General features: G+C 34.8%; 1 protein-coding gene across 2 annotated transcripts in view; it reads right to left on the bottom strand.

The window, feature by feature from the left end:
- Positions 1-5126: 5126 nt before the first annotated feature.
- The window catches only part of LOC141844601 (protein LAX PANICLE 2-like), a 34287-nt gene continuing 22063 nt past the window's right edge, over positions 5127-17350 (bottom strand). Inside the window, exon 4 of one of the 2 annotated variants that reach the window (XM_074732646.1) lies at positions 5127-5341. In XM_074732646.1, coding sequence (XP_074588747.1) covers positions 5162-5341 — 180 coding nt within the window. In that variant the 3' untranslated portion in view covers positions 5127-5161. The remainder of the gene's footprint in view (positions 5342-17350) is intronic. The other variant, XM_074732647.1, reaches the window with a different exon arrangement.

The raw sequence follows: 17350 nt of genomic DNA, 5'->3' as shown, positions 1-17350 counted from the left end.
TCCTACTAGTATAAGAAAGAGGGGGGGCGTTACATCGTAGTCAATCTGATCGCCTCCTCCACAGTCGCCGATTGTCGCCTCTACCAGCAGGATCGCGCCACCTCCAACAAAAAGACAAGCTCGGGGTTGAAGATCCTTGACTCCAATAGCTTCCCTCATCGTCGGCTCCGACGGATTGCGCTCGTAGTCACGCGATCAGGATGAAGGAGAAGAAAATAGAGGATGGTCGCAAAGAACAGAGGAGAAAATCACGAGTTGGGAAGGGAGGATCGCGGCTTTAACGCTCCGTTTACTTCGAAGCGCGGAAAGAAAAACCGCAGAAAGTTTTCTTTCGTAGTCATCCATCCCTTGTTTACCTTTCAAAATTTTTTGGAAGGAAGAGAAATTTCATCCGTCAGCGGATGATTTTTTCCCCAAAATCCATTTCCGCCAAATCGGGCGGAAACGCAACGGACGGATGACACTTGACTGCTTGCTCTGGTTGAGGGAGGCACCGACAGTGGCCTCGTCGACGAGGGGAGCATCCATGGCGGAATGCTCCTGCGGACGCACCACCCACGCCTCTTCCCCTCTGCCACACCGGAGCGGCAGCGAGCAACGCGGAGGAGCGGAAGCAAGCGGCGCGGAGCGGCGGAGCGGAGAAGAAGAGCAAACGAGGCTGAGGTTAGCAGCGGAGGAGAGGAGGAAGAGGAGAGTGGAGTCGCTCGGGACGCGGAAGAGGCGAAATTCTTCCTCCTTTCCCTCTGGTCAAAATTGGGTCATCTTGTTTCGATCAATCGATCGAGCCGCCGGAGATGATGGCGCGAGCGGCGGTGGGGGTCCAGTGTCTGTGTCCCGGGATGGCGGCGGAGGGAATGGTCGGTCGGATGGGGCGGACGCAATCGTCGCCGCAGCTGCGCTGCTCACTGGCAGTCGTACGCGCGACGGCCTCGCCACCGGCGTCGTCGAAGAGAGGCAGGTCGGTCGGGATGTTGTTTTCCTTCGATGGGATCATATCCAACAGGATCCGGTCGTTTATGTTCGAGGCGGAGGAGGAGGAGGAGGAGGAAGAGTCGGCGGGTGCCGGCGAGCTGAGGTTGGCGGAGGAGATCGAAGCCGATGTGAGAACGGAGTGAGCGTAGAGGGGGAGAAGGAAAGGGAACTCTTTTCCTCTCATCCGTTTACTGTAATCCTTGAGGTTTCTTTTCCCCTTCCTTAGGGATTTATTTTCCCCAAGGAAGGGGAAAAGAATCCTTTCCTTTCTCCATCCATACTACCAAGTAAACTGAGCATAAGCGTTCCTTACCGGGTTCTCCTTAACGGGTGCGAATCCAAACGGTGTAATTTGACAAGCCTTTAATCCATTAACCTATTAAACCATTAAAGTTAATTAGGCCTTAATTGGGCTTCGTTAATTGGGCTACCCAATTAACCCATTAATTAAGTCCTATTATCTAATTAAGTTTAATTAGGTCTAATTAATTCTAATTAACCTCCTAACTCTTATCAATTAGGGTTAATTTATATATATATATATATTTCAATTTTTAAGTAAACTATTCCCATGTTAATACCCATACGAACACTCATGTGTATAGCATGAAAAGAATACCATAATTTACTCCAATAATCTAATTTATTTTAAAACTTATTTTACTATTTTAAATATCATTTAATCCACATTTTCAAAATAGTTATATAGACATAATATACAATTCATTTTAACCCACCTTAATGAACAACAAAAGGGTTGAAGTGTTTAACAGTCAATGTGCTTCACTTGTCTGTGCATCTACAAATACAATAATAAAAAAATAATTCAAAAATCTCAAAATAATTATCTAATAATAATAATGATATGAAAAATTGACTAGTAAATAGACACCCACTACTATTGAATAAACAATCATTTCTCTTCCTAAACCAAATACACTAATGACCAACAGAAATATAATAAAATAATATTTTATAAAACAGTAAACGCCTTGGCTAATCGAACCTAAATAATATTTCATAATTAGTCCAAATAATGAGGGTTGGTAGTCCCTCTCGACTCCACCAAAAGAAGTGGACTAGTGGTTATGGGCATCGGAAAAGGGAGGAGAGAAAGAAAACATAGAAAAATGATAGAAAGGAGGGTCCTCTTAGCTCGGCCAAAAGCAAACGACTAGTAGGCTATGGGCATAGGGGGAAATAGGAGAGAAAGAGAGAGGGAAAGGAGGTAAGAGAAGGCAGACGGTGGCCTCTCTTGGCTGTGGCAATGAGAGGTAGCGATTGCTATTGGCACACATGGAGAGGGAAAGAGAGGCGAGGGAGAAAAGGATTGGAAGAAGAAAGAAGAAGAAAGAAAGAAAGAAGAGGGATGGTGGCCTAAAGGGGAGGGCTGGTGGGAGAGGGCTGAGTTTGGCGAGAAAATAATCCCTAACTCTTTTTAAAAAATTATCTCATTCCAACATGACTAAATTGGTTTATCCCACTTAAATTATTTTATTTAATTTTAAATTGATTAAAATAAATTTAAATTGAGTGTGATTCGAAATCACATGATCCTAATCACCTCTTCTGTAAAATGTGGAATCCGTCACCGGTCTCATACGGTCGGCCCCACGACCATCTGTAAGGAGGTAAATCGAGAAACTGTAGTTGATCATGATGCTAATGACCACACCTACCAATGGGCTCCATCTAAACCCAATTCAACTTCAACATGATGCCTAAAATTAATTTATTCATCCCATTTGACTTATTTCAGGATCTAATTTTTTTAATAAATATAAAATAAAATAAGTAAATATATTTTTAAGATGTGAGAAAAATTACATAAAAATTTGACATTTAACAAGACAAACTTACTAGGTAGTTTATTGTTTAAATTGATATAAAATAGATACCCTTGAAGATTTTAGATTGAAGGAAATATTAAAATATGAGCTAAAAGTATGTCATTTGAGAGATGAAAAAAAAATATGAATTCAATTTATGATAATAACTCTGAACAATTAAAAACTAATTGATTGTCATATTAAATTATTTGAATCAATTGGAACAAAGATGGTATTTGTTTCTCTATACTTGTTTTTTTTTCACATTTATCTTTTGTATCAATTCAGTGGAACTTGATTAAGAGAGTTGTATTCAATTGTTGGCTTTTAGTTAATCATTTCTTGCCTTTGTAGTTGGGAGTAATATAGATAGTATAATTGTTATTTAGTTCAATGGTTATAAAATCTAACTTTGTTTTCATATTTTGTGCAATTAACCATTTGAAGAGTTTCCAAAATTGGAGTTTAGCTTTAGAAATTTGAAAAAGAATTATTAATCTAGTACTTGTAATATTATACATTGTTTAGTACAATTTGTTCTAATGTGGTTTGATGATTTTTTAATTAAATTATTGCTTAAATATTATACAATTTTAATAGAATATTTGTAACTATATGGTTATTAATTGGACAAAATTACTATAAAATTTAGTTTCTTATTTAAGGAGAGAATATATGAAATGCTTTAAGAATGCCTAGTTAGATATGAGACTTTTTGTAGGTCAGATTATTTGTCTTTAGAAAGTACCATTTAGGCATTTGTACCATGTATTGAGATGAAAATGATTTTACCTCCTCACAAATGATCATGGGGTCGATCGTGTGGGGCCGCTAAGGTGGCGGATTCCAATGCAGAAGAGACGAAAATGATTGTCTCTAGAAAATAAATTTTAGTTGGTTTTATGATTTATTGAGACAAAGATGTTTATCTTAATAAATCTTTAACATGAACTTAAAAGATAAAATTTTACCTTCTAAGAAAATTAATCATGGATCCAATTGTTATTTCAATTTTATCTTGCCTTTAAAAATAATTTTATCTCAAGAAATAATTTCTAGAGGCAAATATTTAAATAATAATAATTTTTGTTGTAGTCAGACACCTCCATAAGTAAGGTTTCTTTTTATTTCCAACTCTTTTATTGGTTTTTCGTGTATAATTAAGGAAGTTACTATAAGAAGTTTACAACTCTTTTTCATAACATTAGTAAGCCTTCAAGATTTTGGTGGTCATTCTTGTAAGGGGAGTGGCTATAGTAAGTTTCCAACACCTTTTATGACTTAAGGATGTTTAAGCTCCTTATGTGAAATTTTAAAGTGTTTCTTGCCTTTAGCTAGAGTTAGGTTCATTGTGGTGTTTTCAATTTCTCTTTTGAACATGTTTAATGATCATCTTTTGGCTAGGACCTTGAGTCTTGGCTTGAAAGGCAAAAAAGGTAATCCAATCTCCTTAATTCACTAGAATTTAAATATTGTAAATATTTTTAATAAACCAATTCTTGTAAAATTTACTTGGAATCATAATTTTATGATTAGGACATTTCATATTTTGTAGTTTTAAATCATGAAGTAATTTAGGGATCGTCCTACATCAAGGCCGGTGTTTCTATAGCTTGATTCAATTTCAAGAATCGTTTTTTGGGAAAAGAAGAAATTATAGCAAGAGAGGATACTTCCACTATCATATATTTTTAACAACCCATCTAATTGAATAATTGGTTAAAAACTTTAAAGTTTTATTATAATAGTGCTATTGAAAATTTTGAAAGAGGATAATTAAGTTGTTTGAAGCTTATGATGATGTCAAAATACATGATATGATGGTGCAAATTCATGGGGAGAATGTTGTAACTAGTTAATTTTTTATTACTTGATGTTGAGGAGCATGGTTGATGATGGTGTACATGACCTTCAAATGAAATTACTAAAATTTTCATATATGTGCAAGTTACTTCAATAAAATTTGTCATTTAATTTGTTGTATCATTCATTAAAATCTTGTTAGATATCCTTGTATATATACACCCTTTATGTACTTGTAGAATTGGATTCTCAAATAACAACTTTTCATAACACTTAATTCAAACTATATAAAGAAAAACAATAAATGTTGAACTAGCGTAGCTCTAACAAGAATAATTAATAATGCTATTTTTATTAATTATATTATTGTATTCTACTTACTAGTTGAGCACTTATACTTGTTGGTGTTTAGGCATCCATGCATGGTCAAGGCTATAGTCCATTAATAGTATTGTAGATAGTGTTAAAAAAGTTATTATGCAAATGTTAGGAAATGAAGTGTTGATATGAGAATGAAAATTTCTCAATTTACAAGTAAAAATTAGTGGAATATTTAATCACAATATTGATACATGAATTGTTGTTCTTCTTCTATATTGCAATCTCATGACATGGTCAATGCTAGGAAAGTTAGGGAGTATCGATGTAATATTGCCAGGACACCAGATGTTATCACGAACATATTGCAACGTAAAGAAGGGAAGAAGTAGTTGATCTCTGCATGTGATCTCCACCTGCTTCATGTTCAAATAAATTGAACCTCATATGTATAAGTTGTAATTTTGTAATTCAAATTCACATGGACAAGTTGCAAGGAATGTAGATACTAAAGAAAAGAAAATGCATGACCTTATTTTCCACTCCTAAAGTGTGCATCAATCAAGTTATAGTGCCTTGGAAATTAGAAGTGAGTGGATGAATAATTTCAAATAAAACATGTAAATGCAAATATGATTTCGTCTATCTATTATGGTAGTGAAAATATTTATTCTCACAATAAAAGGAATGCAGACAAAATCATTTTTTTTCCAATGTAGATAGCTAAGACAAAAGGCTAACACTAATAGCAAATAATTTTGTGACTTTTAGATATGAAGAAGCCCTAGTGGTTGTTCATGCTAGGGAGTAGGCTTTCCCCTTAGAATCAAAATAGGGATAAGTCTAATGCAAATGTGATGTAATAAAGTGTGAACACCACAATTTTAAATGATGTTGAAATTATTCATGACATACTTTTTGATCCAATGGAAAGAGACTTGTTCATTAATTAGTACATTAGCAAGCTAGGTCTTAAGGTTTTCCTAACAATGATTATCATTTTGATCAATATGATTAGTATGATTGAATAAAGGAATTGATGCAGTCATACTCAAGTAGTTGCTTCTGCGTATAGAAAATTCAAGTAGAATCACACTACTATTTCTACTAGGAACATACACTTGATTAAGTGATGGTCAACCACCTAGAGGTGAGCATTATGCTAGCATCAAGATCATGTGGTTGGAAGTGTGTGGAAGGTGAGAATTACCCTAGCATCAACATCATAGATATGCCAATGACTTCAACATATCGAGTAGATTCAATGTTAATACCTTTTTCCGATTTCATCTCTTTTCCATGAAAGGAATCTTTCCTAACATAAACTTGATATAAAACAACACCTAAGAGGCATGTATGAAGGAAAACTTGTAGATGATCCCTCTAACATTGTCATGAAGGAAGGATATTGGAAATTGTTATTAGATATAACCAAATTGAAGCAAACAAATATTGGGTCATTCCCTATAAGGTCGAATACAAAGTATAACGTGTTATAACCTTAAATATCACATAGAGTGACACAAATTCAATTAACACACTCTTGCATGACTTGTTGGGTCAACCCTAACATGTATGGTTTCAAGATTTGAACCTATAATGACAATAGTTTTCTCATTCACAAACTCCCTATAAAAGTAAGTTATCCTCGTATTCAAATTAATGGAGAAGGAAGGGAATCATAAAGGATTCTCTTGTTGGAAGTACAATTAAAGTTTCACATTGGAAATACATGGAGAAGATCATGGATTTATAAGATAGAAGATATCTCCATTGGTATGAGGTCTTTTGGGGAAAGTTTAAAAATAAAATCATGAGGGCTTAGGCCCAAAAAGGACAATATCATACTATTGTGGAGATATTTTGATTTCATTGCACTAATAATTGGTATCAAAGCCATGTGGGGGACCCTCAAGAAAAATGAAGGAGGTAAAAGAGGCTTGAACCATGGGGATAATGGTAGGGATCTCCTAGTAAAATAACCTATCGAGGTTGGTAAGTCCTAGTAGGTCAGTTGAATCAGATATTAGGCAGTCTTGACGGATCAAAAGATCGGATATCAAGGCAAGGAGGCTTGGTGGATCAAGAGATCAGACGTCAAACTAGCCTCGATTAGTGTATAGTGGTCCTTCGTTTGAGGGGAGGATTGTTGGGATTACAATCAAAGTCCCACATTGGAAATACATAGAAAATATCATGAGTTTATAAGATGGAAGATATTTTCATTAGTATTGAGACCTTTTGGGGAAAGTCTAAAAATAAAATTATGAGGGTTTAGACCCAAAGTGGACAATATCATATCATTGTAGAGATATTTTGATTCTATCACACTAACACCTCTATCTTCAACCTATTTCACATTGACTATTCAATTGGGTTAGCCATGTGCAGATACCAAATACTTCAGAAGGGAAGAAATTCTAGGAGATCAATTTTGGCTTTTGTGATCATTGAATCAGTTCCTTCTAGGATAGTTTCTAAAGAATAAGGTGGAATTACAAATTGACATGTTAAAATACAACAAAAGTTACATAGAAGATAAGGGTGTGCGAATGGTAGAGACAATAATCTTGTGGTGGGAATTGTATAGAAGGAGAGGACATTGTGTTGTCACCAAGTGTAAGAATAACTAGGGTATATTAAACCTTTCGAGAATATTAAAGGTCAATCTCATTTAATGATATTGTTATCTCTTCCAAAAATAAAGTCCTCTAATGTTAGCTTAATGTGTAAAAATGTGTTCCTATGGATCCTGTACAATGAACAACTAATAGAAGGATTATTGTCATCGAAAAGGAAAGGCATTAGAATAAAGTGGAAACCCAACAAGAAGAGAAAGAACTCCTTTGTTGGTCCCTCTAGTGGTGTGAAAAAGTCAAAATCAAAGACATGGAGGGTTAAAAAAAAAAAATTTATAGGCTTGCATCATAAGAAGTTAGGTCACTCGAAATAAAATTGCTAGAAGTTTCTTACAAAGTTGAAGGGAAAAGAATTCTTCAGAAGCTTATACTTTAGGTATCCATGTAATTGAATTGAATCTTATAACTCTAAATTAAAATTTTTTTAATTTTTATACTCATTTGACGTACTTAAATTATCTAAATTAAATTGTTCACCTAAACTTTCATTTAAAAATTGATGAAAATACATCTTTTATCGCCCTTTTATTTCCTCATCATTTAATAATATTATATTGCATTCATGTTTAATACATATTATTTGGATAAGATCTCATGTCTTCCTCTCTCTTATTTTAGCTATTCTATAAAATATCCTTTCCCCCCTTCTTTTCTATTCAATTTTCAATATAAGCATTCATAGATTTCATTTTCTCCTTCATTCACTATTTTCTTAGCTTCTTTCTTGACTACTATATATTTTTTAAGTTTTTCTCATTCTTATAAGTTTATAATATCTTATAGACTATTTATTTTTTCTTCACTTTCTCCTGTACTTTCTAATTTCACTACCAAAATTCTTTGCTTGATGGTGCATGACCTATTGACTCATCGAATGCATTTTTGACTACTATTTTCAACTTTAATATCATCTTATCTCATATTATATTTGAGTCATCATTGACTCACTAAGTACGCTCGTGGTTTTAAATTTATTTTTAAGAATATTAATTTTTTCTTTTTATAAAATCAATGTATTCTATAAAACTGCTAAAAATTTATAATGGCTCAAATGTTTTTAATTTTGACACTTCAACATATCATGTGGAACTAGACACTTAACACAAGTGATTTAAACATACTTTAATATACCATGTGTATCCAAACTTTTTAAGTGAGAATATTTAACTCAATTGATAAAGCTTTGAATCTTGTTTACTTGGTAACTTGACAAATTCACCCTTTAGAGAAAAGGGTAAAATATGCCAAATAAATATTAAATTTAATACATATAGATTTGTGTGATTTCACACAGGTGTATAGAGGTTTTGACTATTTTATAACCTTTACAAATGATCAATAACACTCTATACACATGATGAGACATAAGTCTAGAGCATTTGAAAGGGTTCAAATATTTAATATTTAAAGTAGGGATATAGACATGTAGAAATATTAAAGCACTCAAAATATTGTCTATTATTTCTAAATTCCTAAAATGAGAATGAGATTCTCTTAGTAGATCCTCTAGAAACACTATCGAATGGTATGTCTAAGAGACGATATTGAACATGATTTGATCAATGATGAGTTAAATTGGCCTAACCCCTTAATATGTGGGATAAATGCTCAAGGCCCCTGAGATATAGTTGAGTTGGTTGCGACGGAGCAGACTTGCTGAAGTGGACAAGGGTCGAATCTCGACGAAGCCAAGGTAATATCCTTCCCCGTCGTGGTCAACTACAATTTCTTGATTTACCTCCTCACAGATGGTCATGAGACCAATTGTGTGAGGCAGTTGGGGTGGTGGATTTCACCTTTTACTGAAGAAGGGATAAATGCACAAGACTTTGACACACATTCTCAATAAAGTGCCCTCAAAGTTTGTAAAATAGACTTCAAATGAGATATGAAAGTCTTTCTTACCAAGAGTTTGGGGTGATGAAGAATATATTAAACATGTGAATAGTGATAAGTTTTGACCCCAAATCAAATAAGTGATTATTTGTAGGATAAAGGGCAGCCCGGTGCACGAAGCTCCCGCCATGCGGGGTCCGAGGAAAGGATCCATTGTACGCAGCCTTACCTTGCCTTTGGCAAGAGGCTGTTTCCAGGATTTGAACCCGTGACCTCTAGGTCACATGGCAGCAACCTTACCGTTGCACCAAGGCTCCCCTTCGCGCAACGGTTCTTGAGAACAAAGTGTTTGTTTCTCACCACATCGTATTCTTGAGAAGGAAGGCATAGATGCAATAGAAAGTGAGAGGAAGATTAAAATTGAAGAGGTTCAAACCAAGTCATAAATAAAATCGCTAATTAAGAAATAATCACAAGATGTTGTAAAAAATCCACTACCTAAAACACAAGATTCACATAGGTCAAGTAGGGGTCGTACAGTGCATATGAGATATGGATGTCAAGAATAACAAGTCTTCTTCTGCAACATAAGTTGGAATCCACCACCTTAGCGGCTCCACACGATCGACCCCACGACCATTTGTGAGGAGGTAAATCGAGAAACTGCAGTTGGTCACGACGCCAAGAATAACAAGTCTAACACTTATAAGGAGGTGCTATGTGATATCAATTTTGAGAACTAGCAAGAAGGCATGAAGGTTAAAATACACTCCATGTATGCCAACAAAGTGTGGACTTTGGTTAACTCACATGAGGGAGTCAAATCTATCAGGTGAAAATGGGTCTTCAAGAAGAAGAACAAGATGGATGACAATGTATAGACATTCAAAGCTAGGCTTTTGGGAAAAGGATAATTTTAAAGATAATGCACTGACTATGATGAGATTTTTTTTCTAATATCCATGATTAAGTTCATTTATAATCTTCTTGCAATATTAGAATATCATGATTACAAGATATGATGGATGGACATCAAGACAAATCTTAATAGGAACATATTAGAGGATGTATATTTGACATTGACAATTTTGTAGACCCATAGAATTAAATAAAATTTACAAGATGTAGTGGTGATGAGATTTTTTTCTAATATCCATGATTAAGTTCATTTAGGATCTTCTTGAAATGTTAGAATATCATGATTACAAGATATGATGGATGGACATCAAGACAAATCTTAATAGGAACATATTAGAGGATGTATATTTGACATTGACACTTTTGTAGACCCATAGAATTAAATAGAATTTACAAGATGTAGTGGTTCATTTACGGACTAATGAAAGAATTTCAAAGTTGGAATCTCCAATTTGATGAAACAATTAAAGGGTTTAACTTTAGAAAAATGAAGATGAACCTTGTACAAGAATAATAGTGGAAGTGTAGTCACTTTTCTAATCTTCTATGTTGATAATATTTTACTTATTAAGAATGATATCCTAATATTACAAACTGTCAAAATATGACTCAATAAGATTCACTATTAAGCATTTGGGATAGAAACCATATATACTAATAGAAGAATCTATAAGGATAAAAATGAAAAGGTTATTTGGACTCTTCCAGAGTTCATACATCTGTAAAGTAATGTTGACATTTAGTACAAAAGGATCCAAGAAGGAATTGCTCTTTTTGATGACATGTGCCTAAATACACGAGTAGAGAGAGAAAGAATGACTTAGAATTCATATGCTTTAGCAATAGGATTGATTATATTATTGGTGTAATCATGCCCAAATGAGAAATTTCAATAATTGACAACTATTCAAATTTAGATTAATAAGGTGGATTTCACGTGTGTCGTGACTGTACCTGATAAGTGTAGTCCTTGTAGGTCGGAAGACCGAATGCAAGGTAAGGAAAGTCCAAGAAGATCGAGGACCAAATTCTTGGCAAGAAGAAGTCTGTGTAAGTCAAAAGACTAGATGCAAAGCAAGGGAAGTCCAAGAAGATAAAGGACTAGATTTTTGGCAAAAGATGAAAACCCAAGTAGATCGTGGGATCGATTGCAAAGGTAAATGAAGATCTGGATGTGAGGAAGTTCTAGGCACACAAGTCTAGGAAACAAGAGGTTCATCTGGTGTGAGGTAATTGGAAATGAGATTAGATAAGTTTGGGTGAACTTCAGTTGTTAAAATGGATGAAATAGTTGTATCAATTGATTGATAGCTTTTAGTAATCGATTGATGCATCTTAGATTTGAATGGGGTTTGTGCTTAAGGATTTCAGCATGAAAACCTCTGAATTAGGGTTTACAATCGATTGGTAAGATATGTCAATCGATTGGTAAGCCAAAACCATAAACCCTAAATTGAAATCAAATTTTTGCATCATCAATCGATTGAGTTAAATCTAGAATTTGGGGGTTTACATTATTATGTTACCAATCTATTAGTGTATAGTGTCAATCGATTGGTAAATAACTTCGAACAAATAAAAGCCTTCAAATCGATTGACCAGTTTGACTGTGCATTAACAATCAATTGGTGCAATCGATGGACAGTATTTGTCGAGCGAATAGAAGTCGGCCAAATCGATTGTCCAGTTCGACTAGGCATTAACAATCGATTGGTGTAATTGATTGGCTTGGTGATGCCCATCAATTGTTTATAATTCAAAATCATGAAAATCTTAACCATCGATATGAAGTTAGTGACCGTTCAATAGATAGTCAAGGTCAACAATCGATTGGTGAGTTATACCAATCGATTAGTGGTAGCAAAAGGTGCAGAAACAACCTAATTTAACACTATTTAAAAGGGGTTTTCTTCAACCAAGCTAGTTACTATTCCATTGCATTTTTCCTACTCAACATCAGCTTTAAGCTTTCATTCGCAACATCTTCAAGCAATCAAAAGAAGAAGAACTGAGCTAAACTTGTAATCTCTTTTTTTCTTCTCTCTTGTTGCTTCTTTCATTTGTTGAAATCTATAAAGGTTTTGTAATCCTGCTATAAGAAGGTTTCTCCATCTTCAATTTTTGTCCGAGAAGGAGAAGGTTTAGTGGAAGTAGAGAGCTAGGAGTTTGTCACATATAGGAGGTGGATACTAAATAAAATCATCTAAGTTAGCATTGTGCGTGTGTCATGCTTGTGTCGCTTCAAGGTTTCGAGTACTTGAGTTCAAGATAAAACGATTTGAGCTATTCAACCCCCCTTCCCCTTTCAACTCGTAACCCTAACATATATATGCCATGATATGTATAAGATTTGTCTTGTCATCTTCTTTGAACATATGTAATCAATATCAAGCAAACCCTAAAAAGGTCACTAGACGATAGCCAAAATATCCTTAAGTGTTTAAGGACAAAGATTTTTTTTGTTGGTGTAAAGACAATAAGATAGAGTACTTGTCATGAAGGGATTCATGAGAGTGCTTGGCCATGATGACTTATGGCCATTGTCTTTTGGATGGACATATGTAAATCAATATTCATTGGAGCTTGGAAACATTGTTGAAACAATTACAATGTATTGTGATAACAACAAAGGGCTCACTAGACGATAGCCAAAATATCCTTAAGTGTTTAAGGACAAAGATTTTTTTTTCTTGGTGTAAAGAGAATAAGATAGAGTACTTGTCATGAAGGGATTCATGAGAGGGTGTTTTTAAAATGGCCATGATGACTTATGGCCATCAGAGTTGGTTTTGGTGAAAACTAAGTACATGATCTCATCAGCAATCCAAGCATATGTTCAGAAGATTCCACTTGATCGAAGAGTTTATCACACATGGGGGCATCACAATGGAGACTGTATATACCACTGATAACCCAGATGATCTGCTCACTAAAACATTGCCCTACTAGAAATATGATGGTCATGTTCAATCGTTCAATATGAGATATATGAATGATTGCACTTTGCAAGCATAAGGTTGTAAGCGATAATAATATCAAGACAATCAAATTGTAAAGAAAATTCACTATAAAATAAAATTTTATATTTTTATGAAGAAAAAATATTTTTTACCTATGATCTTGTTAAGTTTGTGTTAGTATATTGTATTAAAAGGTGATAATAGTGTTAGACCCCAAGTTATTGAACCATGACTGTTTTGATATTGTCAAAGTAGTCTAAGCTAGGTCTTGCTTGTGTCACTAATGTGTGTGTCTAACTGTTAAGGAACTTAAGAGAACACATAGGTACCTGATGGCTCAAGATCCAGTGAAGTACGGTGAGAAACAGAAAAGGACAAGGAGTATCGGAGATAGCTAACCTTAGTAGAAGATGTAGCGAGCGAAAAGGATGGCATGGGAAATGAGCCAATGGGCTCAATGCATTTAAGGGACAAGGAGCTATGGAAAAGTACTCTGGCATCCTATGGATGAAAGATGGGATGAAGACTAAGCCAAGAGGTTCAAACCAGTGGATTGGTCTACCAAACTAGATCGGCCTATTGAATGACACATCAACAAACAATCAGACAAGGACCATTGAGTAGATGACGAGTAGATTGAACCAGATTGGTCTACAAATGCCATGTCAACAAAGCAAGGACTGTTGAATGGATGACATCATTAGTTTGCCATGTTAGTAAACAGTCATTGCATCAGATAAGGGTTATCCGCCACATCAACAAATGGCCATTGCAATGGATAAACTTTATCCGCCACATCAGCTTCCATGTCACCTGGATCAGTAGACCGATCTGTTCGATCGATCTACTAAACATGCCATGTCGGTACTTCGAAGAGAGGCTATAAAAGGAGACGAGGAGTTCAGTTGAAAGCACATACACTCGAACTACATTCTCTGTTATGTTCTTTTAATTGTATTCATGTACTCAATTGGTGTAAGAGGCTTCTCCACCTTCGAATGTTTCCGAAGAGGAGATCTTAGTGCACTTTTCATAGTCTTAGACTAGCAACTTGTTGGTTGCAACCCAAGTAAGACAACGAATCTTTTTTAGTTTATGTTTATTTTATTCGATTAATGTATGTATGTCCTTGCTAATTTGTTAGCAAGAGGAATCAAAATTTTTTACTTGCAGATGCTCTTCACCCCCTCCCCTCTAGTGATTCAAATTGCTTCCATACACCAACAATTAGTATCAAAGCCGGACCGTTCAAAAAGACTAACCGTCAACTAAGCAACTAGATCGAGAGGAATGGTGGGTTCAAGCATTCATCCACCAAGGTTCAAGGGCAAATTCACCATGTGGAAGAAAAAGATGGAGGTATTTTTCAAAATAGATTTTGAAATAATATTGTATATAAAATATCATTTTGAAGTACCAAGGAACAAAGAAGGAGATGAACTCAAAGAACACATATAGACCAAGAAGCAACGAGACGAGTTCATGGTCAATGGTAAGGTGCAGAATTCCACCTACTAAGTGTGTTATCAATGTAGGAACTTAACCGTATTAGTACCTACAACTCAGCCAAAGACATCTAGAAAAATTCCTAGAGCTCCATGAAGGCACTTTGGAGGTAAAATTAACTAGGCGTGACCTCGTAAGGTGTCAACTCAACAACCTTCGAATAGAGAAAGATGAAAATGTAGCACAATTACATGCCAAGATAAAGGAGATCCTCACTAACCTCAACAATCTTGGAGTGATAGTTTCAAACTAAGACATCCTCAGATATGCTCTCAATGCTTTTCAACAAATGCAAGAATGGATATCGATAGTAGATTCCTACTACATTTCAAAAAATCTCAAGGTAAGTAGTTTAGAAGAATTTCTTTTAACTATGGAATTACATGAATTTAGATGTGCAGGGTTGAAAGAAATAGGAATATCGAACAACAATATCACTCTACAAGCAAAGAAGAGCGAGTTAGACTTGCACACATCCCTAGAAGGAGATGAAGAAGCCTACTTAGTAAGGAAAATGAAGTTCTTTAAATCTAATAACTTTGATAGGAAACAGACTACAAAATTGATAAGGAGAAAAGAGAAAAGAAAGGTAAGATGCTTTAACTGTGACGAGGAAGATCACATAAAGGGCAACTACCCCAAGCTCAAGAAAAAGAACAAAGACAAGGGCAAAGATAAAGGACCTACAAATTCAAGCATAAGAACCTATAGGCAACATGGAGCAACACATACTCTTCAAAAGATTTAGGACCATAGCATAGAGCTAGTCTTGCATTCATGGTGAACTATGAAGAAGAAGAGTTTGCCTCATCTGAAGAGTAATAGTGCAGGGGGAGTCTCAACTGACGAATCGGAAATAGTAAGTGAGATACATAATCTACCCTCAGACCAACTTTATGATGTAATAAAAATGCTTTCTAGTTCCTTGTGTAAAGTTAGAAATAAATTCATAGAATTGAAAAAGATTAAATTAGACTTAGAAAATAAATTAGACAATTTATACTCAAAAGAAGAATATGAGAAATTAACAAATGAAAATTTAAGACTAAGGGACCAAGTAGATTCCTTAAAATCATCATTAGAAAAATTTTCTCTTTGTTCAGATAATTTGAATTTATTAAAGAACCAAAGAACAAAAGTTGCAAGAGAAGGTTTAAGATTCAGAGGGCCAAAATATAATTATAGAAAGTTTAGGGGCTCAATTAGAAAAGTATCAAAATATTTATCCCAAAAAATATTAGATAAATCTAGTAGGCATGAATTTATTTTGGGTGCCTAAAATAATTTTTTAGAAAAATTTGAAAATGGTAGAATATGGTTGACTTAATATGCATGAATACAATCAAATTTTTTCAAGTATATTCTATATAAAATTTATATGAAAATTATTTTTTGTGAAAATATGACATGTTCTCTATAAGTATCTAAAATTTTAAAATTTTAGATGTTTTAATATTTTTCAATAATTATCTATAAAAATCATGTTTATTGAAATTAGAAAAGTAATTAAAACTAATTTTCAATGAAAATTATTTTTTATGACAGAAACTATTGTGCTCTATATATGGTAAATATTTTAGATTTTTCTATGGCTCGGGTAATTTTTAAGGAATTTTTACAACCCCACTTTTTGTTGTTATCAAAAGGGGGAGAAGAATGAAAAAGGTTAGGGTTTAATTGCAATTTCATTCTTCTTATTTCTATTTCAATTACCCTAATGAAATTGATTTACCCTAACTTTATCTAATTTGACAAACAATAAAAGAGAGAGAGATTGTTAAACCCCAAGTGGTTTGAACCACGACTATTTTAATGTGTTGTCAAAGTAATATAAGTTAGGTCTTGCTTAATTTGTATGTCTAAGTGTGCAGGAACTTAAGAAAACACACAGGTATCGATGGCTCAAGATCTAGTGTCGTACGGTAAGGATCAAAAAGGACGAGGAGCATCGGAGATGGCTAACCTTGGCTGAAGATGTAGTAAGCGAGAAGGATGACACAAGAAATGAGCCAATGGGCTCAGTAAATCTAAGGGACAAGGAATTGCAGAAGAGTACTCCAGCATTTGAGGCACATGAAGTTGGGAGGAAGACTATGCCAAGTGATCCAGACCAGTGGATTGGTCTATAGAACTTGATCAGTAGATTAAACCAGATCAGTCTACCAAACGACACGTTAGCAAACGGTCAGACAAGGCCCATTGAGTGGATGACAAATCAGATTGGTAGACCAAATTAGATTGGCCTACCGAATGCCACATCAGCAAACCAAGGATCATTGAATGGATAACGTCATTAGTCTACCACATTAAAAAATAGTCATTGCACCGGATATGGGTTATCTGCCACATCAGTAAACAGTCATTGCAACATATAAAGGTTATCCGCCACATCAACTGCCACATCACATAGATCAATAGATCGATCCACTCGATCGGTCTATCGAACATGCCACGTCGACACTTTGAGCAGTGGCTATAAAAGGAGATGAAGAGTTCAGTTGAAAGATACACACTCGAACTACATTCTCTATTCTATTCTTTTAACTGTATTCATGTACGCAATTGGTGT

Source organism: Curcuma longa, chromosome 13 (genome assembly GCF_044706935.1).
Source record: "Curcuma longa cultivar G26 ecotype Majalengka, Jawa Barat chromosome 13, ITB_CL_G26_1.1, whole genome shotgun sequence".
Lineage (NCBI taxonomy): Eukaryota > Viridiplantae > Streptophyta > Magnoliopsida > Zingiberales > Zingiberaceae > Curcuma > Curcuma longa.
The sequence above is the reverse complement of the archived record's forward strand: the minus strand, read 5'-3'. Positions and strand labels throughout refer to the sequence as shown.